This window comes from Coregonus clupeaformis, chromosome 1 (assembly GCF_020615455.1).
Source record: "Coregonus clupeaformis isolate EN_2021a chromosome 1, ASM2061545v1, whole genome shotgun sequence".
Lineage (NCBI taxonomy): Eukaryota > Metazoa > Chordata > Actinopteri > Salmoniformes > Salmonidae > Coregonus > Coregonus clupeaformis.
Window position 1 is genome coordinate 7,268,095 of NC_059192.1, and position 24,045 is coordinate 7,292,139.

A 24,045-nucleotide genomic window follows, 5' to 3' on the forward strand; every position below is an offset into this window, starting at 1 on the left:
AAACAGGAATATTTTCTCTGAATTTTTCTCATCGCCTCAGACGCGGGTGAGTAGATTATGCTTCGGCAATATGATGTTGGTGTAGTTATTTCCAGCGAATTACAGGGTTTATATCGTCTCAAGAAACGTTTTGCTATAGTAGCTAGTTTACTTATTTGCGTGCGTGCGTTGCGCCGATCGCACTGCACCCACATGGTCAGAATGTCTTATGTAAACTCATTAATTCAACTCATGAAGGTCAATGAATAGAATATGTGCAATTTGAGTAGGCAATACTACATTTAACATGTTAGTCATTTAGCAGAAAGAGCGACTTGCAGTTAGTGCATTCATCTTAAAGAGGCGTTATATTTAGCCTACAATGACCAAAAAAGGACACATCTTTCCAATACCACATTCAAGTTCCTCCTCTCAGCCAGCCATGTCTACCAAGGCTTCCACCCCTAACAAGCCTCGGAGGCTGAGGGTCTCTGACGTGCGTCGGGAGCTCCAGAGCCTGCTCCTGGGGGCAGAGATGGCCCACAAGGCTGACATCCACACATACAGCTGTGGCCACTTGAGCCCCTACGCCCTGAGCCAGCCCCAGCCCCACCGGAGGAGGACAGAGGAACCAATCTGGCAGACGTCTGAGGTCCTGCCCCCACTGTTTTCTTTCTCTATGTTCAGTACCATTTTGCAGAAAAAATGCATTGAAAGTATAGAGAGCGTTAAACCACTTATTGTTTTTACCACTACATCACTGCTTACAACGACACAACAACAACAACAACGCACACCTGATTAACTTGTTAATAAACACAATAATATAACCTGTGGAATTTTAACAATATTATATGGCTATTAAAGATTGAGAAATGTTCTTTATAGAACCATTCTCCATAAAAGTTCTATACTGAACCATAAAAAAGGTTCTATGTAGGGTTTTTTATAGCACCATACATGTTCCATTTAGAACCTTATATGCATGGTTCTTTATAGAACCTTCAAAAAAAGGTTATATGTAGCACCAAAAAGCCAAATAACCATTATTTGGCACAATATAGAACCATTTGTTTTTAGTGTGTGTGTTTAGTGTGTAATGTGCAGTGTTTATTTCATATACAACAACAACAAAGCCTAACGTCAACATATTCATTGTCTCTAGGTCCAGGAAAGGGAAAAGGATGAGGAGGGAGGACTGAGTCCCAGTCCTCTTACGCAACACCTCCAGAGACAAACCAAGATGGCCGCCAACATCGAGAAGATGAAGGAAGCGATGTTTGATTTCACTGTCGCCAAGGGGCTAAAACCTAAGGTCTTGAAGCCTGAGCAGCATGAGAGCAGTACTGGCACACAGAGGGGAACGAAGGGAGAGGATGGAGAAGAAAGAGAGAGGAGGAAAACAAGATCCAAGATGGTTCTGGACACCTCTGAGCTCTTCCTGGTCAAACCCAGCGTAGCATCACAGTCCAAACCTCCTGGAGGTGTTGAGGAGGGGAACCAAGACAGGTAATAATGATAACACTGTAGCATCACAGACCAAACCTCCTGGAGATGTTGAGGAGGGGAACCAGGACAGGTAAGTATTAAGATTAACATTTGTCTAGATTAAATCCATATCGCCGAAGTATCACTGAAGATCTGCATAAAAATAGTAAGGTAATTTCCGATTGAGCTGACATATGCAGCGTTTACCGTGAATGCAGTCTCTGTGACCGAGGGAACATTGCCTTTAATTGTCAATCATGCTATGAAGCGGCTCTTCAGCGCTACGGATTGATTAGAGACCTTTATTGTCTTGGACACACAGTACTGCTAATAATTAATTAATAATAATAATTTATATAGCACCTCTCCATGTACAGTAAGTGCTTTAAAAATACAAAGGGGGGAAACTTCCACCACCAATGTGTAGCATCCACAGTACTGCTGTATAAAAAAATTAACACTGCACATTACACACTAAACACACACACTAAAAACAAATGGTTCTATATTGTGCCAAATAATGGTTATTTGGCTTTTTGGTGCTACATATAACCTTTTTTTGAAGGTTCTATAAAGAACCATGCTCATAAGGTTCTAAATGGAACATGTATGGTGCTATAAAAAACCCTACATAGAACCTTTTTTATGGTTCAGTATAGAACTTTTATGGAGAATGGTTCTATAAAGAACATTTCTCAATCTTTAATAGCCATATAATATTGTTAAAATTCCACAGGTTTTATTATTGTGTTTATTAACAAGTAAATCAGGTGTTCTAGTTCTGGAATGGCCGGGGGTTCCTGAGGAGAGAATTCACAACTACTGACTTAGTCAACCATTCTCAGTTGACACAAGGCCATACATGAGTCTTTTACAAGACACCACCACTAGCCATAGTCATTTACAATATGTAATAGCATAACACAACAGATTAGATCAACTGGAATGACACTCTCCCTCGCGGTTGCACAAAAAGAGCTGTGAGTAAGCCACGCCCCTAAATATTCTAGCGCAAGCATCATGCTCTACCAACTGAGCCACCCGGGAGTGATCACTAAAATTATCACTTAAAGAAAAAATAACCATTTTTTAAACTGCAAATAACCATTGAAGTGCTCAAAGGGTTCTTTGGATCAGTATGGTTCCACATAGAACCCTTCCCAAACAACCAATGGATGTTGCCCATGTCTTACTAATATAATATAGTATATTCCATTTAGCAGACACTTTTATCTAAAGCGACTTACAGTCAGTCATGCATGCATTTTACGTATGGGTGGCCCCAGCAGGAATTTAACCCTTGACCTTTGGCGTTGCAAGCGCTATGCTCTACCGACTGAGCCACACAGGAGCCTCTTACACATCATAGGAGCCTCTAACACATCATAGGAGCCTCTAACACATCATAGGAGCCTCTAACACATCATAGGAGCCTCTAACACATCATAGGAGCCTCTAACACATCATAGGGGCCTCTAACACATCACAGGAGCCTCTTACACATCATACTTTGGTCCATGATATACAGGTACTGGTTCACTCAGTCTCACCTGGTGCATCTACAGGTACTGGTTCACTCAGTCTCACCTGGTGCATCTACAGGTACTGGTTCACTCAGTCTCACCTGGTGCATCTACAGGTACTGGTTCACTCAGTCTCACCTGGTCCATCTACAGGTACTGGTTCACTCAGTCTCACCTGGTCCATCTACAGGTACTGGTTCACTCAGTCTCACCTGGGGGGCCTAACCAAGAAGGACCAGATGAGGATGATGAAACACTTTGACAGACAGGTGTTGGGGAAGCAGGACCTCAGGGACAGGAAGTGGATCAGTGGGACCAAGGCTGCTGAGGTCTACGAGTGGAAGCTAGAGAAGGTGGGGAAGACTAACGTGTTTCTTTGGTTGTTCAAATTTGACCCGGTACAGTATAAACATCACGTAATATCATAACATTCTAATTACACTGTAATAACCTATGGGTTACTTCTACGTTGCTCTGGAATTAATGATTTGAAACAAGTGGTACGTAGCCTGCATAATTAATAATAGGCCTACGAGTGGTAATAGTATGCTGTAGATTATAGGGCCCTGTTCTTCAGTCCTCTAGAGGTGTTGAGTTCAGCAGTGTTCTTCAGTCCTCTAGAGGTGTTGAGTTCAGCAGTGTTCTTCAGTCCTCTAGAGGTGTTATGAGTTCAGCAGTGTTCTTCAGTCCTCTAGAGGTGTTGAGGTCAGCAGTGTTCTTCAGTCCTCTAGAGGTGTTATGAGTTCAGCAGTGTTCTACAGTCCTCTAGAGGTGTTATGAGTTCAGCAGTGTTCTTCAGTCCTCTAGAGGTGTTATGAGTTCAGCATAACACTCCAGATAACGTTTCTCCCCAGCCTCCACTTCACTTCACACAGTTGCAGCTGTGACTGAGTTATTACCGTACCATATGATGTGTGCCTCCTTCCCCAGGAGCTGAGGAGGCTGTCGGACCAGAGCCGTCCCAGTAGAGACCGTCTGGGGGTGTTCAGTGACGTCTTCAACGACGTCTGTGAAGGCTCGCCAGTATTCAGAGACATCCTCAGGGAAATCAAGGTTTTTCCATTTCCTCTCCTCTCCCTTACCTCTCTCCCTCCACGGCTCCACTCAGCAGAAGCACATGGTGAGCATGTGGGATGGGATGAATTAGAGGTTAGGGACTGGGAGCCTGAGAGACTGACAGTCTCCTGAATTAGAGGATAGGGACTGGGAGCCTGAGAGACTGACAGTCTCCTGAATTAGAGGATAGGGACTGGGAGCCTGAGAGACTGACAGTCTCCTGAATTAGAGGATAGGGACTGGGAGCCTGAGAGATTGACAGTCTCCTGAATTAGAGGATAGGGACTGGGAGCCTGAGAGACTGACAGTCTCCTGAATTAGAGGATAGGGACTGGGAGCCTGAGAGACTGACAGTCTCCTGAATTAGAGGATAGGGACTGGGAGCCTGAGAGACTGACAGTCTCCTGAATTAGAGGATAGGGACTGGGAGCCTGAGAGACTGATGGTCCCCTGAATTACAGGATAGTTTCCCTCTTACTATGTAAAGCTCTTTGAGTATCTGAATTGGTAGAAATGCGCTAAAAAATCCAATCTATTATTATTATTATTATTATTATTATTATTCAATCTGTGTTTCTCCCTTCTGCTTTCCAGACAGACTATGATCTGTACCTCAACTCTATTCTGGACTCCCAGACGTCTCTTGAGGACTTGGTAAACATTACAAACACATTCAAAAAATTTTCAAGTTAATTCGTAGCCTAATTATATGGAAATCTTACTCAATGATTGTCTTCTCACTGCATATTAAGGTCTGTACTGACACTTGGTGAGCTTTTGATTGACTACTGTAACCCCTATTAAAGTCCTCTATATCCTCAAAATCCAATCTGGACCTGGAAGCCAGTTCCACTGCTTTTTGTCATTCCTCCCCTCTTATCAGGGATTGATTTAGACCTGGGACACCAGGTGGGTACGGTTAATTATCAGGTGGAACAGGAAACCAGCAGTACTCCGGACCTCGTAGGGTCAGAGTTGAATACCCCTTCTCTATCCTGTACTGATCTTCATTGGCAGTGTTTTATCCCTCCTCCTCTCTGTGTTGTGGTCAGTCTGTTCTGGCTCCGCTGGGTGGTCTGGCCATCGTAGGGGCAGAGGATCTGGAGGAGGCTGGGAACGAGGTGTCCAGGCTGGGGGAGGAGGCACAGAGGGCGCTGGAGGAGAATGACCGGTATGGATGAGTCTCTGAGGGAATGGATATATACAGTACCAGTCAAAAGTTTGGACACACCTACTCATTCAAGGGTTTTTCTTTATTTTTTACTATTTTCTACATTGTAGAATAATATTGAAGACATCAAAACAATGAAATAACACCTAGTAACCAAAAAAGTGTTAAACAAATCAAAATATGTATTAGATTTTAGATTCTTCAAAGTTGCGACCCTTTGCATTGATGACAGCTTTGCACACTCTTGGCATTCTCTCAACCAGCTTCATGAGGTTGTCACCTGGAATGCTTTTACAGTATTGAAGGAGTTCCCACATATGCTGAGCACTTGTTGGCTGCTTTTCTGTCACTCTGCGGTTCAACTCATCCTAAACCATCTCAATTGGGTTGAGGTCGGGTGATTGTGAGGCCAGGTCATCTGATGCAGCACTCCATCACTCTCCTTCTTGGTCAAATAGCCCTTACACAGCCTGGAGGTGTGTTTTGGGTCATTGTCCTGTTGAAAAACAAATGATAGTCCCACTAGCGGCAAACCAGATTGGATGGCGTATCGCTGCAGAATGCTGTGGTAGCCATGCTGGTTAAGTGTGCCTTGAATTCTAAATAAATCACAGACAGTATAACTAGCAAAGCAGCCCCACACCATCACACCTCCTCCTCCATGCTTCACGGTGGGATCCACACATTCGGAGATCATCTGTTCACCTACTCTGCGTCTCACAACGACACAGCGTTTGACAACCAAAAATCTCAAATTTGGACAGATTTCCACCGGTCTAATGTCCATTGCTCGTGTTTCTTGGCCCAAGCAAGTCTCTTCTTCTTATTGGTGTCCTTTAGTAGTGGTTTCTTTGCAGCAATTAGACTATGAAGGCCTGATTCACGCAGTCTCCTCTGAACAGCTGATGTTGAGATGTGTCTGTTACTTGAACTCTGTGAAGCATTTATTTGGGCTGCAATCTGAGGTGCAGTTAATTGCCAATTTCTGAGGCTGGTAACTCTAATGAACTTATCCTCTGCAGCAGAGGTAACTCTGGGTCTTCCTTTCCTGTGGGGGTCCTCATGAGAGCCAGTTTCATCATAGCGCTTGAATGGTTTTTGCGACTGCACAATTCTTGACATTTTGTCTTCAATTAATGATGGACTGTTGTTTCTCTTTGCTAATTTGAGCTGTTCTTGCCATAATATGGACTTGGTATTTTACCAAATAGGGCTATTTTCTGTATACCCCCCTACCTTGTCACAACACAACTGATAGGCTCAAACGCATTGAGAAAATAAATTCCACACATTAACTTTTAAGAAAGCTGTTAAGATAATTTATTAACTAACTATTTCAGTGTCTCTGTGCGTTTCCCAAAGTTTGTAAGACTTTGGTTCAAGAAACGGACAGAGCCTCAGTGCAATAGCCAGGTCTTTATTCAGAGAATCACATTTTCAGAGTCCATCTTTTATACACACACGTCATACAAAAATCCCACCCCGCTTTAGGCTGTATTTTTCCACTGTACATGGGTTTAGCTGATGTTTTCCTCTGCTCTCCTGACCATCAGGTCTCACACGCACACGCACACGCACACACATACACACACACACATACATACACACACACACACACACACACACACACACACACACACACACACACACACATACACACATACACATACTGTCACGGTTTACTAAGCCAGAACCCAGAAGCAGACCAGGACAAGGTAAGTGGTGTCAAAGGTGAGTGTTTATTTAACTGATCCACGAGTGCTGCTGAATAATCCAGGGAACAGAGCGGGCGGCGTGGATGAGTTGTTGAGGGTGCAGTAGTTGGTCCAATGATGGCTCGGCAGCCGCCGACCATCAGGCAGAGGTTGGGTGAAGGTTCCGGACGAGTGACTGCAGGGAGAACAAAACGGAGGTAAGCATACAACAAGCAAACAAGGTGCAAAACAACAAAACTAATGCTCTAAGCTCTAAGACTGATCCGCTGACAAACATACTGTTCATGGCTAACGATCCGGCAGGGAATGGATGTTAGGACAGAGCCTAAGAAGGGTGATGATCAGGACCAGGTGTGCAGATTGCTGATGGGATGCAGGTGCGGAAATCAAGAGAGCTCCCGCCTAGCAACGTTGCCCGGCAACCAGGCAGGGAGCGTTCCAGAACCCTCGGGAAACTGGAGATCACGAGCAGAAAAACTAGTACACAGACAGGACCCGACTCAGACTGCCGGGATCGTTACAGTACCCCCCCTCCGACGAACGCCACCGGGCGGACTCCCCGGAGCGCCAGGATGGAGGCGGTAGAAGTCACGAATGAGGTCAGCATCTAGGATCTGTCGCCGCGGAATCCAACTCCTCTCTTCAGGACCATACCCCTCCCAGTCCACGAGATACTGGAAACCCCGGCCCCGCCGTCTGGAATCCATGATGCGTCGCACCGTGTAGGCAGGACCACCTCCGATCATCCGAGGAGGAGGAGGAGGAGGCGGAGGAGGCAACAGAGGACTGAGGAAAACAGGCTTGAGGCAGGAGACATGAAAGGTGGGGTGGACTCTGAGCGTCCTCGGTAGTTTGAGTCGAACTGCCACCGGATTGATCACCTTCTCCACCACAAACGGACCAATGAACTTCGGTAACAACTTCCTAGACTCAGTCCGTAAAGGAAGATCCCGTGTGGCCAACCAGACCCTATCTCCGATGGTATAGGTGGGAGCGGGGATCCGGCGACGATTCGCCTGGAGCTGATACCGGTCCGAAACTCTAAGGAGTGCCTTTCTGGCCCGATGCCAGGTCCGGTGGCAACGACGAATATGGGCCTGAACAGAAGGCACTGAGAGCTCCTTCTCCTGAGAAGGGAACAAGGGAGGTTGGTAGCCATACAGGCACTGGAAGGGAGACATCCCAGTGGCAGATGTAGGGAGAGTATTGTGGGCATACTCAACCCAAGGCAACTGAGAGACCCAGGAGGTGGGGTTGGAAGAGACCAGGCAGCGTAGCGTGGATTCCATCTTCTGGTTGGCTCTCTCCGCCTGACCATTAGATTGGGGGTGAAAACCAGATGTGAGACTGACTGTAGCTCCAATGGCCAAACAGAAGGACTTCCAGACAGCAGAGGTAAACTGAGGCCCACGGTCGGAAACGATATCACTGGGCAACCCGTGGACCCTGAAAACCTCCTAACCAGGATCTCGGACGTCTCCGAGGCAGAGGGAAGCTTGGCAATTGGCACAAAGTGGGCGAACTTGCTGAATCTGTCCACGATAGTCAGAACGACCGTGTTCCCCTCAGAAGCGGGCAACCCAGTGACAAAGTCCAGGGCCAGATGCGACCATGGTCGCCGGGGAATAGGAAGGGGGTGAAGTAGTCCAGAGCTGGGCCGATTGGTACTCTTATTCTGCGCACACACTGGACAGGCAGCAACAAAACCCCGAGTATCCTCGGCCATGGCAGGCCACCAAAAACGTCTGCGAAGAAACGCCATCGTCCGAGCCACGCCAGGGTGACAAGCCATCTTGCTGGCGTGGGACCATTTGAGGACAGCAGGACGAACCGACTCAGGCACAAACAACCGACCGGGTGGACCGTTACCGGACCGGGCTGCGTCCGAAGGGCCGCCATCACCTCCTCCTCAATCTTCCACATAACTGCTCCCACGACGCAGTTCCGGGGGAGAATTGTCTCGGTCTTGGACCCACTCTCTTCCGTCTTGGAGAACATCCGGGACAAAGGCGTCCGCCTTGCCGTTCTTAGATCCAGGTCGGAACGTCAGGGAAAAATTGAATCGTCCGAAAAACAACGCCCACCTGGCCTGACGGGAGTTGAGACGTCTAGCCGATTGCACGTAAGCAAGATTCTTGTGGTCAGTCCACACAATAAACGGTTGCTCCGCCCCTCCAACCAGTGGCGCCACTCCTCCAAGGCAAGTTTCACCGCGAGAAGCTCCCGGTTACCCACATCGTAATTCCTCTCCGCAGGCGAAAGGCGACGAGGTAGTAGGCGCAGGGATGGAGTTTACTGTCCGTGGAGCATCGCTGCGACAGGATGGCGCCAACTCCCACATCAGACGCGTCCACTTCAACGACGAACTGACGGGCCGTGTCCGGTTGAGAGAGAATCGGTGCGTTGGTGAATCGCCTCTTCAAATCCAGAAACGCTCGATCCGCCTCCGGATTCCACTTGAAGGTCCTGATACTGGAAGTCAAGGCAGTTAACGGAGCGGCCACACGGCTGTAATCCCGGATGAATCTGCGGTAGAAATTCGCAAACCCCAAAAAATCTCTGGAGCTGCAATCTCGTACCGGGCTGGGCCCATTCCAGAACCGCTCTAACCTTCTCCTGGTCCATCCTAATCCCTCCCCTGGAGATGATGTACCCGAGAAAGGATGTCGTGTGGGCGTGAAACTCGCACTTCTCGGCCTTCACGAACAGGCGATTCTCCAACAATCGCTGCAGAACCTGCCGGACATGCTGGACGTGGTCGGAAGGTTCCTTCGAGAAGATCAGAATGTCATCCAGGTAAACAAACACAAAGAGACCGATCATATCTCTCAGGACGTCGTTCACCATACTCTGGAATACCGCTGGAGCATTGGTCAGTCCAAACGGCATCACCTGATACTCGAGTGACCCATCGGTGTATTGAAACCCGTCAACCACTCGTCCCCCTCTCTGATCCGGACCATGTGATACGCATTGCGTAGGTCTAGCTTGGTGAACACCGTAGCACCCTGTAAGGAGTCGAAGGCAGAACTCATCAAGGGCAGGGGATACTTGTTCTTGACCGTGATGTCATTCAACCCCCGATAATCAATACACGGTCGAAGAGAGCCATCCTTCTTACCCACAAAGAAGAATCCTGCCCCCAGGGGTGATGACGAGGCCGAACGAGACCAGCAGCTAGGGACTCCTTGATGTAGGTCTCCAAAGCCTCACGTTCAGGTCGGGAGATACTGTATAACCTTCCCTTGGGGTAGACAGCTCCAGGGAACAGGTTGATGGCACAATCATATGGTCGGTGGGGAGGGAGTGACAGAGCCTTCTGCTTACTGAACACTTCCCCAAATCGTGATATGTCTCGGGAACCAGGGACAAATCTGGGGGTTTAGCCTCAATCACCTGACTGGGAACCGAATGGGGACAGGCAGTCTTGAGACAGTTAGCATGACAATCAAGGCTCCAACTCGTTACCTTGCCCGTCACCCAATCGAACGTGGGATTGTGTTCCTTCAGCCAGGGGTATCCAAGGACCAGAGGAACATGGGAAGACGGCAGAATGAAGAATGAAATCATCTCAGAATGATTCCCCGACAACAGCATCTTAACCGGTTCAGTCCTCATCGTGATACGTGCCAGACTGCTGCCGTCCAGAGTGGTAGCTTCAATGGCTTCCGGCAATTGCTCCTTGGAAAGCCCCAGCTGTTCCACCAACTCGGCATCAAGAAAGCTTCCATCGGCACCTGAATCGATAAAGCGTTAATCGCTAAGCTCTGATTCCTGTTCATAAGGGTAGCCGGAAACGGGGTCTGACAGAGGTATTGAGAGGTCGAAACTGGCTCGCTAAAAGTCCTCCCAACTTTAGCGAGCCGCGCAGTTTGACGACCGCCGGGAACCAGTGGCGAGGAATGTCCCGAACCACCACAGTAGAGGCAACCGTTAGTCCTACGTCTGTGTTGGCGCTCCTCCTTGGTTAACCCGTGCCACCCCACTTGCATGGGTTCAGAATCGGGAGACAGGACCTCTCCACTAATCCTGTGTGGTGGACGATGATCGACGTATTCTGGTCCAATCCCCGACCCGACTGGAACCTGAGAAGCTGATCGGTTGGACGGGACCCATTGCTTCTCCCTCCTTCGCTCTCGGACTCGATTATCCACCCGAATAGACAAGGCTACCAAGCTGTCCAGGTCACTAGGCTCCGGATAGGAGATCAACTCATCCTTGAGCTGCTCCGACAGACCCTGGTAAAAGGCCGCTTGCAGAGACTCCTCATTCCACCCACTCTCCACAGCCAACGTCTTGAACTCGATCACGAAGTCGGCCACGCTGCGAGTTCCTTGGCGAAGCGAAAACAGGCGCCTAGCTGCGTCCCTCCCTCGGACGGAATGGTCGAAGAGCTTCCTCATCTCGGCCGTGAACCCCTGGTATGAAGCCATGCAGGGATCCTGTCGTTCCCAAACGGCTGAAGCCCACTCCAGCGCTCGACCACGCAGCAACTCAATCACAAAGGCTATCCTAGCTTTGTCTGTGGCATAAGAGTAGGGCTGTAGATCGAACACTAATCCACACTGCATAAGGAAGGAACGGCATCTTCCCAGCTCCCCTCATATTTATCCGGCGTCGGAACCTTGGGCTCACGGAAGGACACAGCTCCAGAAGCGGCAGGCGAGATGGGTGAAACCGGTAGTGGATCCTCCACCGGAAACTTGCGCTGGTTCTGGACCTCCGTCAGACCGGTAGAAAGGTTCCGAACTGACAACGCGATCTCCTGTAGTACCGTGCTATGATGGCCCAACATCTTCTCCTGATGGGTAATGGCATGGCGAACAGAGTCCAGGTCCGCTGGGTTCATTACTGGCCGGATCGTTCTGTCACGGTTTACTAAGCCAGAACCCAGAAGCAGACCAGGACAAGGTAAGTGGTGTCAAAGGTGAGTGTTTATTTAACTGATCCACGAGTGCTGCTGAATAATCCAGGGAACAGAGCGGGCGGCGTGGATGAGTTGTTGAGGGTGCAGTAGTTGGTCCAATGATGGCTCGGCAGCCGCCGACCATCAGGCAGAGGTTGGGTGAAGGTTCCGGACGAGTGACTGCAGGGAGAACAAAACGGAGGTAAGCATACAACAAGCAAACAAGGTGCAAAACAACAAAACTAATGCTCTAAGCTCTAAGACTGATCCGCTGATAAACATACTGTTCATGGCTAACGATCCGGCAGGGAATGGATGTTAGGACAGAGCCTAAGAAGGGTGATGATCAGGACCAGGTGTGCAGATTGCTGATGGGATGCAGGTGCGGAAATCAAGAGAGCTCCCGCCTAGCAACGTTGCCCGGCAACCAGGCAGGGAGCGTTCCAGAACCCTCGGGAAACTGGAGATCACGAGCAGAAAAACTAGTACACAGACAGGACCCGACTCAGACTGCCGGGATCGTTACACATACACACACACACATACACATACACACACACACACACATACACACACACACACACACACACACACACATACACATGTTCTTATCATAGTCTACTCCTTGCTCGGGCAGGCTGCATTCCTCAGTTATCGCCGTTCTCACAATATTCTGACTGCCTCATTGTACTTCTAACTAAGCTAGACATGTTATCAGTTTATAGTCTTATGATTCTAACAATTTTCACATAGTTTCAGGGTGTAATAATTAGTCACTACTAAGAAAGTACTAATCATACTTAAAACAAGAACATTTCACAACTCTATTTAAGGGTGGAACATTTAGTCATTACTTTTAACCTGTATATATTTTAATTTCTATATCAAAAGCACACCTGTTAATTTAAATGCATTCCAGGTGACAAAGGGTGGCTACTTTGGAGAATCTAAAATATTAAATATATTTTGATTTGTTTAACACTTTTTTGGTTACTACATGATTCTATATGTGTTATTTCATAGTTTTGATGTCTTCACTATTATTCTACAATGTAGAAAATAGTACAAATAAAGAAAATCCCTTGAATGAGTTGGTGTGTTCAAACATTTGACTGGTACATCGGACTAGGGGCTAGATTCAATCAGTAGCGCAGAAGATCTTCATTATAGCACAATTTAAATTGAAAGGTTAGGTATCATAAATGTAACCACATGTAACATATGGATTTGCATTAGTATACACGTCAAAAGTCCCAATGCAGAGTTACACCTCACTTATCTATTTTTCGAGTTATTACATAAAACCGATCAGAATGCCAAAGTCATGCCGGAAAATGTTTTTGTGGGGTGTGGTGTAAGATGGAGGACCTGCAAAGTCAGCCTATTCCCTATAATATAAACTCCAACAGAAATAACTTCAAATGTATAACTTCAAATTAAACCAAATAGTTTACTCTCATGACTACTGGTTTCAATAAAATGTTCAGCCAAATTACAAGCAAATACTTTACGAATGTATTGTTGCTAATCAGCGTGCCAGGTTGCTAGCCCACTAGCCTGCTAACGTTATCCCTACCAGCCTGCTAACATTATTTTAGCTCTGCATGAGTCAGCCAGTTGCTATCAACACCTAGCTTACAGCTACATTCAAGTAAACCAATGTTTTGGAAATACATAACACCATCTAAACAGTTATCAAATAATGTTACAGTTATATGCAGTTATCTTACCCAGCCAGCTAAAGTTAGTTATTCTAGCCTACTAGCCCAGCTAGCCAACCACTACTGTCGACATAGCTAAGTAGTAAGCCAGATAACAACACCTACTAGTCTAGAACAGGCAGGAACACACAGAACACAACAACAACAAAAAGCCAGCAGATATAAAGTAGCGAGAGCGGAGACTTACCGATTGACGGCTGAGTTAGCTACCAGAGAAGAGCCAAGGAGAGAGACGCTTCAGAGGGAGAGGCCTTTTCACCGGCCGAGGGAGAGTCAGCTAATCCAATAGCAATATAGTGAGGTAAATCCACCGTAGATTAGACAGGCAATAATCCAGAGGCAGCATTGGGCACAGGAGACGAGGAGAAGAGTCAACAATAAGAAAGAGGGGGTATAGGGTATAGGAGGAGAAGAGTCAACAATAATTGTACTCCTATAATTGTACTCCTGAGTGGCGCAGTGGTCTAAGGCACTGCATCGCAGTGCTAACTGTGCCACTAGAGATCCTGGTTCGAATCCAGGCTCTGTCGCGACCGGGAGACTCATGGGCGGCGCACAATTGGCCCAGCGTCGTCCAGGGTAGGGGAGGGAATGGCCGGCAGGGATGTAGCTCAGTTGATAGAGCATGGCGTTTGCAACGCCAGGGTTGTGGGTTCGATTCCCACGGGGGGACAGTATAAAAAAAAAAATGTATTCACTAACTGTAAGTCGCTCTGGACAAGAGCGTCTGCTAAATGACTAAAATGTAAAATGTAAATGTAATAAGACAGAGGGGGTACAGGGTATAGGAGGAGAAGAGTCAACAATAAGACAGAGAGGGTATAGCAGGGGGAAGAGTCAACAATAAGACAGAGGGGGTACAGGGTATAGGAGGAGAAGAGTCAACAATAAGACAGAGAGGGTATAGCAGGGGGAAGAGTCAACAATAATACAGAGGGGGTACAGGGTATAGGAGGAGAAGAGTCAACAATAAGACAGAGGGGGTACAGGGTATAGGAGGAGAAGAGTCAACAATAAGACAGAGGGGGTACAGGGTATAGGAGGGGAAGAGTCAACAATAATACAGAGGGGGTACAGGGTATAGGAGGGGAAGAGTCAACAATAATACAGAGGGGGGTACAGGGTATAGGAGGAGAAGAGTCAACAATAAGACAGAGGGGGTACAGGGTATAGGAGGGGAAGAGTCAACAATAATACAGAGGGGGTACAGGGTATAGGAGGGGAAGAGTCAACAATAATACAGAGGGGGTACAGGGTATAGGAGGAGAAGAGTCAACAATAAGACAGAGGGGGTACAGGGTATAGGAGGGGAAGAGTCAACAATAAGACAGAGGGGGTACAGGGTATAGGAGGAGAAGAGTCAACAATAAGACAGAGGGGGTACAGGGTATAGGAGGAGAAGAGTCAACAATAAGACAGAGGGGGTATAGGGTATAGGAGGAGAAGAGTCAACAATAAGAGGGTGATAGGAGGAAGGCTCCAGGCAGATAGAAATGATCACAACATCACAGTGAGTCAGCTACTGTAGCGCACTAGTACTAAGCCAAGGTTGAAAAACTCTGGTAGCCTACTTCATGGAGAACACGTGGTGCGGCCCCCACGTGTGGGGAATCTTAGTGGTTGTTTACATCACACCTCCTTGTGATTGATAAATTGTAGATTGTAGCTCAACATTCAGTGTGCATGCTAGTGGCTAACCTTAGCCAGCTTGAGACAGCTAACGCAGAGTAGATTCTCCATATGACTTTGAGAAATAGTGCATTGTGGGTAGTTTAGAAAATATCCGGAAATAAGTTAACACATATGTAAAAACCCCAAAACATAACTATGTTTGTAGTTATAGGTAACCAGATCGTGACTACAACTAAGTTACTAAGTCTTTGACCACACTGTGTTGTTACTTTGGTCAGTAAAAACTCATGCTTCATACCAAAGTTCCCTCTAAGCTGCATGGGCGGCGCGCAGCTCCCACTAGACTGCCGCGCAGAAGTAACATCAGCCCGTGCAGAGAAGCACAGCTCCCACTAGACTGCCGCGCAGAAGTAACATCAGCCCGTGCAGAGAAGCACAGCTCCCACTAGACTGCCGCGCAGAAGTAACATCAGCCCGCGCAGAGAAGCGCAGCTCCCACTAGACTGCCGCGCAGAAGTAACATCAGCCCGCGCAGAGAAGCGCAGCTCCCACTAGACTGCCGCGCAGAAGTAACATCAGCCCGTGCAGAGAAGCGCAGCTCCCACTAGACTGCCGCGCAGAAGTAACATCAGCCCGCGCAGAGAAGCACAGCTCCCACTAGACTGCCGCGCAGAAGTAACATCAGCCCGCGCAGAGAAGCACAGCTCCCACTAGACTGCCGCGCAGAAGTAACATCAGCCCGTGCAGAGAAGCACAGCTCCCACTAGACTGCCGCGCAGAAGTAACATCAGCCCGCGCAGAGAAGCACAGCTCCCACTAGACTGCCGCGCAGAAGTAACATCAGCCCGCGCAGAGAAGCACAGCTCCCACTAGACTGCCGCGCAGAAGTAACATCAGCCCGTGCAGAGAAGCACGAGATTGAACTGAACTCGACTTTCTCGAGTTTTCCCCCCTTTGTTAACACTATCAACGTTTCCCTTTACTGTGGGAATTGTGAACGAATCAACGTAATATTAGCCACTTGCATTTCCTTCATTGTTTTTGATGGTAGGCCACTCTGGTAGGTCTACATTATGATCATCCACAGTAGCCTACTTGACCACTGTCTGAAACTGTAACTTAAAGCGGGTACAGCCTCAGTGTTCACAGTAAACGCGCGCTGGAAGTTGCACAGACATTTTCACAATATTCAAGTTTGCGCTCAGCAGAACAGAAATTTGCTCAGTGTGCGAAAAAGAATTTGAGTAAACGTTGCTTCCTACGCTTTAAATGTAATTTCCGATTGAGCTGACATATGCAGTGTTTACCGTGATTGCAGTCTACTTGAATGTGGGAAAATTGCTTTTAAATATCAATCCCTCGATAACGCGGATCTTCCGCCCTAGGAGTTGTGGTCAACGGTGATGTATTACAAATACTTTGCTTTTGTTCAAAACATGAAATACAAAAACTTTTATTCCAAAAACTTGTATTGAATTCCTAGTTTTGGTTGTATTGATTTCCTTGTGTGATAATGCACTTTGACTTGACTTCATTTTCATTTGATTGTATTTGTGTCGATTCTCTGTTTCCCCAGAGTCAGGAATCAGTTTCAGAACGCACGTGACAGAGTCATGGAAATCCCAGATGATAAAGGTTGATTGATTGATTGATTGTTTAGTTGATTTATTGCTGTGTTTGTTTGATTATTGATTCATTGAATGGTTTGCTTGATTAATAATTCATTGGTTTGATTGATTGATTGATTGGTTTGTTTGATTGAATGATTGATTGATTAATTGGTTGATTGATTGATTCCAGGGCTCCGTAAGGAGGCCACCCTGCCAGGTCTGATAAGGCCAGGGGAAGGGGCTGTCTCCTTTATAGATCGTGTCCAGCCTAAGAGACGTCAGGTATGGAACATAATATATACACTACCGGTCAAAAGTTTATTTTTACTATTTTCTAGTTGTAGAATAACAGTGAAGACATCAAAACTATGAAATAACACATATGGAATCATGTAGTAATCAAATAGCCACCCTTTGCTTTGATGACAGCTTTGCACACTCTTGGCATTCTCTCAACCAGCTTCATGAGGTAGTCACCTGGAATGCATTTCAATTAACAGGTGTGCCTTCTTAAAAGTTAATTTGTGGAATTTCTTTCCTTCTTAATGCGTTTGAGCCAATCAGTTGTGATATGACAAGGTAGGGGGGGTATACAGATGTTAGCCCTATTTGGTAAAAGACCAAGTCCATATTATGGCAAGAACAGCTCAAATAAGCAAAGAGAAACGACAGACCATCATTACTTTAAGACATGAAAGTCAGTCAATACGGAGCATTTCAAGAACTTTGAAAGTTTCTTCAAGTGCAGTCGCAAAAACCATCAAGCGCAATGATGAAACTGGCTCTCATGAGGACCGCCACAGGAAAGGAAGACCCAGAGTTACCTCTGCTGCAGAGGATAAGTTCATTAGAGTTACCAGGGTCAGAAATTGCAGCCCAAATAAATGCTTCTCAGAGTTCAAGTAACAGACACATCTCAACATCAACTGTTCATACGAGACTGTGTGAATCAGGCCTTCATGGTCAAATTGCTGCAAAGAAACCACTACTAAAGGACACCAATAAGAAGAAATGACTTGCTTGGGCCAAGAAACACGAGCAATGGACATTAGACCGGTGGAAATCTGTCCTTTGGCCTGATGAGTCCAAATTGGAGATTTTTGGTTCCAACCGCCGTGTCTTTGTGAGACGAGGTGTGGGTGAACGGATGATCTCTGCATGTGTGTTTCCCACCGTAAAGCATGGAGGAGGAGGTGTTATGGTGTGGGGGTGCTTTGCTGGTGACACTGTCTGTGATTTATTTAGAATTCAAGGCACACTTAACCAGCATGGCTACCACAGCATTCTGCAGCGATACGCCATCCCATCTGGTTTGGGCTTAGTGGGACTATCATTTGTTTTTCAACAGGACAATGACCCAACACACCTCCAGGCTGTGTAAGGGCTAATTTACCAAGAAGGAGAGTGATGGAGTGCTGCATCAAATGACCTGGCCTCCACAATCACCCGACCTTAACCAAATTGAGATGGTTTAGGATGAGTCGGACTGCAGAGTGAAGGAAAAGCGGCCAACAAGTGCTCAGCATATGTGGGAACTCCTTCAAGACTGTTGGAAAAGCATTCCAGGTGAAGCTGGTTGAGAGAATGCCAAGAGTGTGCAAAGCTGTCATCAAGGCAAAGGGTGGCTACCTGAAGAATCTCAAATATAAAATATATTTTGGTTTGTTTAACACTTTGTTGGTTACTACGTGGTTCCATATGTGTTATTTCATAGTTTTGATGTCTTCACTATTATTCTACAATGTAGAAAATAGTTTTTAAAAAATAAGAAAAACCCTTGAATGAGTAGGTGTTCCAAAACCTTTGACCGGTAGTGTATATTGGTTGTATAATATTTAATACTGTATAATACTGTAAAATATATAATGTTGTTTTTTTACAAATGTTTTCTTAAAAAATGTAATTGTAAGCTTTATTTAGACAGATAATATATGACAGGTGGGGATACATAGATTGTGAGTTGAGAGTGGGGAGCATACCCACTTGTCCACGGCTCTGTTAAATATCAGGTCCTCCGTAGCTCAGTTGGGGTAGAGCATTGCGCTTGCAACGCTGGGATAGTGGGTTCAGTTCCCGGGACCACCCCTACGTAAAAACGTTTATGCACGCATGACTGTAAGTCAGTTGGATAAAAAGCGTCTTGCTAAACGGCGTATGTTATCAGGCGTGGATCATGTGGGAGGAGGTGCAGCTGCTGCAGAAGGAACTTAAGGAGAAGATGGTGTCCATCGTCACCACGGGAGCTACAGAGAGATGCATCAGAGACTCAAAGGTACGAATCAAGGACTCTAGTCTAAGATAAATGCAGCAAAGTCTTGAACTCAGGTGGCCAGGCCCAGAGGAGGTATTAACCACAGCTCCGATAGGGATATCCAACTGGGGGAGCTCCTAGCGGCTTTACATAGGCGTGGGTCGTTATAGTTCTACGCATTTGTTGGATTAACTGGGTAAAATACTACTGTCCATGTTATAAGGTATTTAATTTTCCCTTAGGGATTGATATCTCTTTTCCAGTGAGCCCTCCCTGCCCAATAAAAGCAGCATACATTTTTACTCGCGCCGTAGAATTACATATCTCTATTAATCACATTCACAAAAAAACACAGACACGTTGGATAGACTATGTCCTGCTTCGCTCTTCACGTATGTTATGGCCTGCACTCCCTTTACACACAGCTTATCATCGCTAATGTACAGACTGACCCCCCCCCCTTTATCATAGGACAGTTCACTGCAGTACTGTGTGTGTGTGTGTGTGTGTGTGTGTGGGTGGGTGGGTGGGTGTGTGTGGGTGTGTGTGTGTGTGTGTGTGTGTCTGTTATCTCCTGCAGGGAGAGATCATGAGACTACTGGCCTCAAACAAACGCTTCAGAAACACCAACAAGGCAAGCCATTTAGTACTTTGACCTAGTTTAAATATTATCATACTTTTTCCCTTGACTTTATGTATGTACTGTATGTATGTACTGTATGTATGTACAGTACCAGTCAAAAGTTTGGACACACCTACTCATTCAAGGGTTTTTCTTTATTTTTTACTATTTTCTACATTGTAGAATAATAGTGAAGACATCAAAACTATTAAATAACACATATGGAATCATGTAGTAAGCAAAAAAAGTGTTAAACATATCAAAATATATTTTATATTTGAGATTCTTCAAATAGCCACCCTTTGCCTTGATGACAGCTTTGCACACTCTTAGCATTCTCTCAACCAGCTTCATGAGGTAGTCAACTGGAATGCATTTCAATTAACAGGTGTGCCTTCTTAAAAGTTAATTTGTGGAATTTCTTTCCTTCTTAATGAATTTGAGCCAATCAGTTGTGTTGTGACAGGGTAGAGGGGGTATACAGAAGATAGCCCAATTTGGTAAAAGACCAAGTCCTTATTATGGCAAGAGCAGCTCAAATAAGCAAAGAGAAACGACAGTCCATCATTACTTTAAGACATGAAGGTCAGTCAATCCGGAACATTTCAAGAACTTTGAAAGTTTCTTCAGGTGTAGTCGCAGAAACCATCAAGCGCTATGATGAAACTGGCTCTCATGAGGACCGCAACAGGAATGGAAGACCCAGAGTTACCTCTGCTGCAGAGGATACGTTCGTTAGAGTTAACTGCACCTCAGATTGTAGATTGCAGAGTGTTATTTAATAGTTTTGATGTCTTCACTATTATTCTACATTGTAGAAAATAGTAAAAATTAAGAAAAACCCTTGAATGAGTAGGTGTGTCCAAACTTTTGACTGGTAGTGTATGTATGTATGTATGTATGTATGTATGTATGTATGTATGTATGTATGTATGTACTATATGTAGATGGACCAATAGTCAGAGATGATAATGCAGCAATATATTTCAATCCAATACACTGGCCACCCCTCGGATCCTGGCTCCTCTCTAGGTTTCTTCCTAGGTTCCTGCCTTTCTTGGGAGTTTTTCCTAGCCACCGTGCTTCTACATCTGCATTGCGTGCTCTCTGGGGTTTTAGGCTGGGTATCTGTAAAGCACTTTGTGACAACTGCTAATGTAAAAATAGTTTCTTAAAATAAAGTTTGATTGAAATGTTATTGAATATACAATGCATTTTCTATAATCATTGGTCTCTCTGTGTCTTGAAGGATCTGGAAAGCAACATCAACATGATCCTGGACAGAGTGAGAGCAAGCGAGGATGTGAAAGCGTACGTATCCTCGACATCATTTTAAGACTGTAACCAATCTCAGTATGTATCTTACGTGTATATCTGTTGTATGGTCGACACCGTTTTTTTTGGGACAACAAAACGTCCACAATTGGGACAATTAAGATATTGATTGTTCCCAGTCCTCATCTCAATTACACACTGATTCATAAATGTTAATAATGTTAATGCAATGGATTCATCCTGTAGATACCTAACCCCATAACCCCTGATCCTTAACCTCTCTGTTAGATATACAGTACACTGCCTGTTGCTGTCTTGGTCCAGGGCCTGTAACCACTAAGCGTTTCAGTGCAGGAGTGCTGACCCTGGATCTGCCCATACAATCTTTTTCATTATGACCTAAAAGTCAAAACTGATGCCAGATCAGCACTTCTACTCTTAAGACGCTTTGTGGATGCCGGCCCAGGTCTCTCTCTTGGCAAAAAGAGATTATTATCTCAACGAGACTAACCTGGTTAAATAAAAAAGGTAAAATAAAAAGACATTCTCTCTCTCTCTCAGTGTTGCTGTGATCTGGTTCTATTCACAGGGAGGTGTGGGACAAAATATGGATCGCCCTGCTACACGAGGACGATGGAACACAACCACTAGTAAATTAGTCGCGTTTGGAACAGTACCTCGTTTTGTCCACTAGGGGGTACTATTTGACAAGATGATCTAAAGACCACTTCTACACATTCATGCTGGAAGACAGGGTGATTACACGCGTTAAGCCAAGCTTCACCTTACTTTTAATCGTTGTTATTCAAGCTGACCTCTGATGGTAACAGAAGTACAATGGCATTAGTGACAACAGCAACAACCACACATTAAAATGTAGTCCTTCCAAGAGTCAATTATGCTGTAATGACATCATTGAAATATCTTATTTGACTTATCAGACTATATAATAGTCTTGTAACAATAAAGAGACTGTATCATTGAGGCTTTTGTTAAATGTGGTGAGGATTGTAATACATATGGCTTTGATGTCATACAAGCAAACCATACAACCGTCAGTCCAACTGTGTATTGAGGCCTTTAAATAAATAGTGATGTGATTTGATTTGACTGTTTATCCTTTTACTATATAATATTTTACTATATAATGTGGGTCCAGTCCTTTTGCTCCCACCACAGTCTGCCCTTCCAGACCAGACAGGTCCACGTCATCACACCTATCATCACCTACTGCTGGACACAACCAACAACACACACACACACACACACACACACACACACAGAACAATCTTCTCCACATTGACATACTGTTCCGTTGCCAGAGGTCTGCTCTCTGATATTCTGTCACAAAAGAAGCACCGTCCATTACTGTTTGTAGATTCTAGACCAGGGCTCCCCAACCCTGTTCCTGGAGAGCTACCCTCCTGTAGGTTTTAACTCCAACCCTGTTCCTGGAGAGCTACCCTCCTGTAGGTTTTAACTCCAACCCTGTTCCTGGAGAGCTACCCTCCTGTAGGTTTTAACTCCAACCCTGTTCCTGGAGAGCTACCCTCCTGTAGGTTTTAACTCCAACCCTAATCTAGTGCACCTGGTTCTAATAATTAGCTGGTTGATAAGCTGAATCAGGTTGGTTACCACTGGGGTTGGAGTGAAAACCTACAGGAGAGTGGCTCTCCAGGAACTGGATTGGAGAGCCCTCCCACTGGGCAAACACTGGTTGAATCAACATTGTTTCCATGTCATTTCAACACAACTCAACTAAATGTTTTATCTAAACTAGACGTTGAACTGACGTCTGTGCCCAGTGGGCTTTATCTAGACCAAATGAGGCGCTTGATGGTAGTGAGACTAATGACTAAGGAGAGGGATGTTGACATGCAACATGTCTAGAGGCTATCTGTCAGTCCGATATCACACGCACACACACACACACACACACACACACACACACACACACTCACACACTCATCAGCGAGATTCTGCGACTCAAGAGTAACTGATTGTATCAGGATCTCCCTGTTCCACCATGGGGTGCTGTACTGTATCAGCAAACAGGGTGATAGATAGAGGTTTGCGTCACAAATGGCACCCTATTCCCTATATAGTCCACTACTTTTGACCAGGACCCCATAGAGCGCTGGTCAAAATTAGTGCACTATATAGGGAATAGGGTGCCATTTGGGACGTAGACAGGAGAGTAGAGATAATAAGTAGATACTGTATCAGCAGGAACGTGAGCGTCACTGTCAACAAACACCAGAGGGCAGCAGAGAGACAGGATCTATCACATCGATTGATTATCTTATTGACAAACTAATTTCCCCTTGGGGGTTAATAAAGGATCATCTCATTTCAGTCATTTCCTTGTTTGAGATATTATGTTACGTGTCATCAGGGGATGGAATTGAAGGATTTTGGGCACTGGCCTGCCGGGACCGTGATTTCTACTAGCTCGGGTAACATTCGCCCCCAAAATCTGTGCCATGCGATGTTTGAAAAGGTCTAGCTTAATATCCATCCCTGCATGTAATATTAATTTCCAATATGAATACAAATAATTGATTGAAATAGTACATGTGGAATAAAAGACAGTTTACGGAATGCCTGAAACCAATAAAACGCAGTGTCTCAAATATAGAAATATAATCTAGTCGTTATACCTCTATGTCTCAAATATAGAAATATAATCTAGTCGTTATACCTCTATGTCTCAAATATAGAAATATAATCTAGTCGTTATACCTCTATGTCTCAAATATAGAAATATAATCTAGTCGTTCTACCTCTATGTCTCAAAGATGTTATATATGATTGGCTAATCAGAGACATGATTCTGAGATCACCTTATCACAAATGTGATTTTAATCACCTGATAAAGCTACACATTGGAGTCAATGTGATCTTAATTAGTTCACACTGATTAAATGTAAGTGATGAGATTACTAAAACAAGCTATGGGGAGCATGAACTCAACGGGATTAGCAAACAAAGGTAATATGCACATCCCAAACGTGTTGGGCAAATAAATATAACCATGGTAACCAATAACCAACGCTTCTCCTCAGTCCTGCAGGACAGCCCACCATATCTCAGCAC

The 24,045-nt window shown here is 45.5% G+C and overlaps 1 protein-coding gene across 1 annotated transcript; it reads left to right on the forward strand.

The window, feature by feature from the left end:
- Positions 1 to 3: 3 nt before the first annotated feature.
- Positions 4 to 22,054, forward strand: LOC121577360 (uncharacterized protein C6orf118). Its single transcript, XM_041891150.1, has 13 exons — positions 4 to 46; positions 416 to 631; positions 1,145 to 1,488; positions 3,181 to 3,343; positions 3,921 to 4,043; positions 4,641 to 4,700; positions 5,099 to 5,217; positions 16,768 to 16,826; positions 16,992 to 17,083; positions 18,966 to 19,073; positions 19,633 to 19,686; positions 20,924 to 20,985; positions 21,539 to 22,054. The coding sequence occupies exons 2-13, from the start codon at positions 422 to 424 to the stop codon at positions 21,606 to 21,608; spliced, it is 1,464 nt and encodes a 487-aa protein (XP_041747084.1). The 5' UTR covers positions 4 to 46; positions 416 to 421; the 3' UTR covers positions 21,609 to 22,054.
- The last annotated feature ends 1,991 nt before the right edge of the window (positions 22,055 to 24,045 follow it).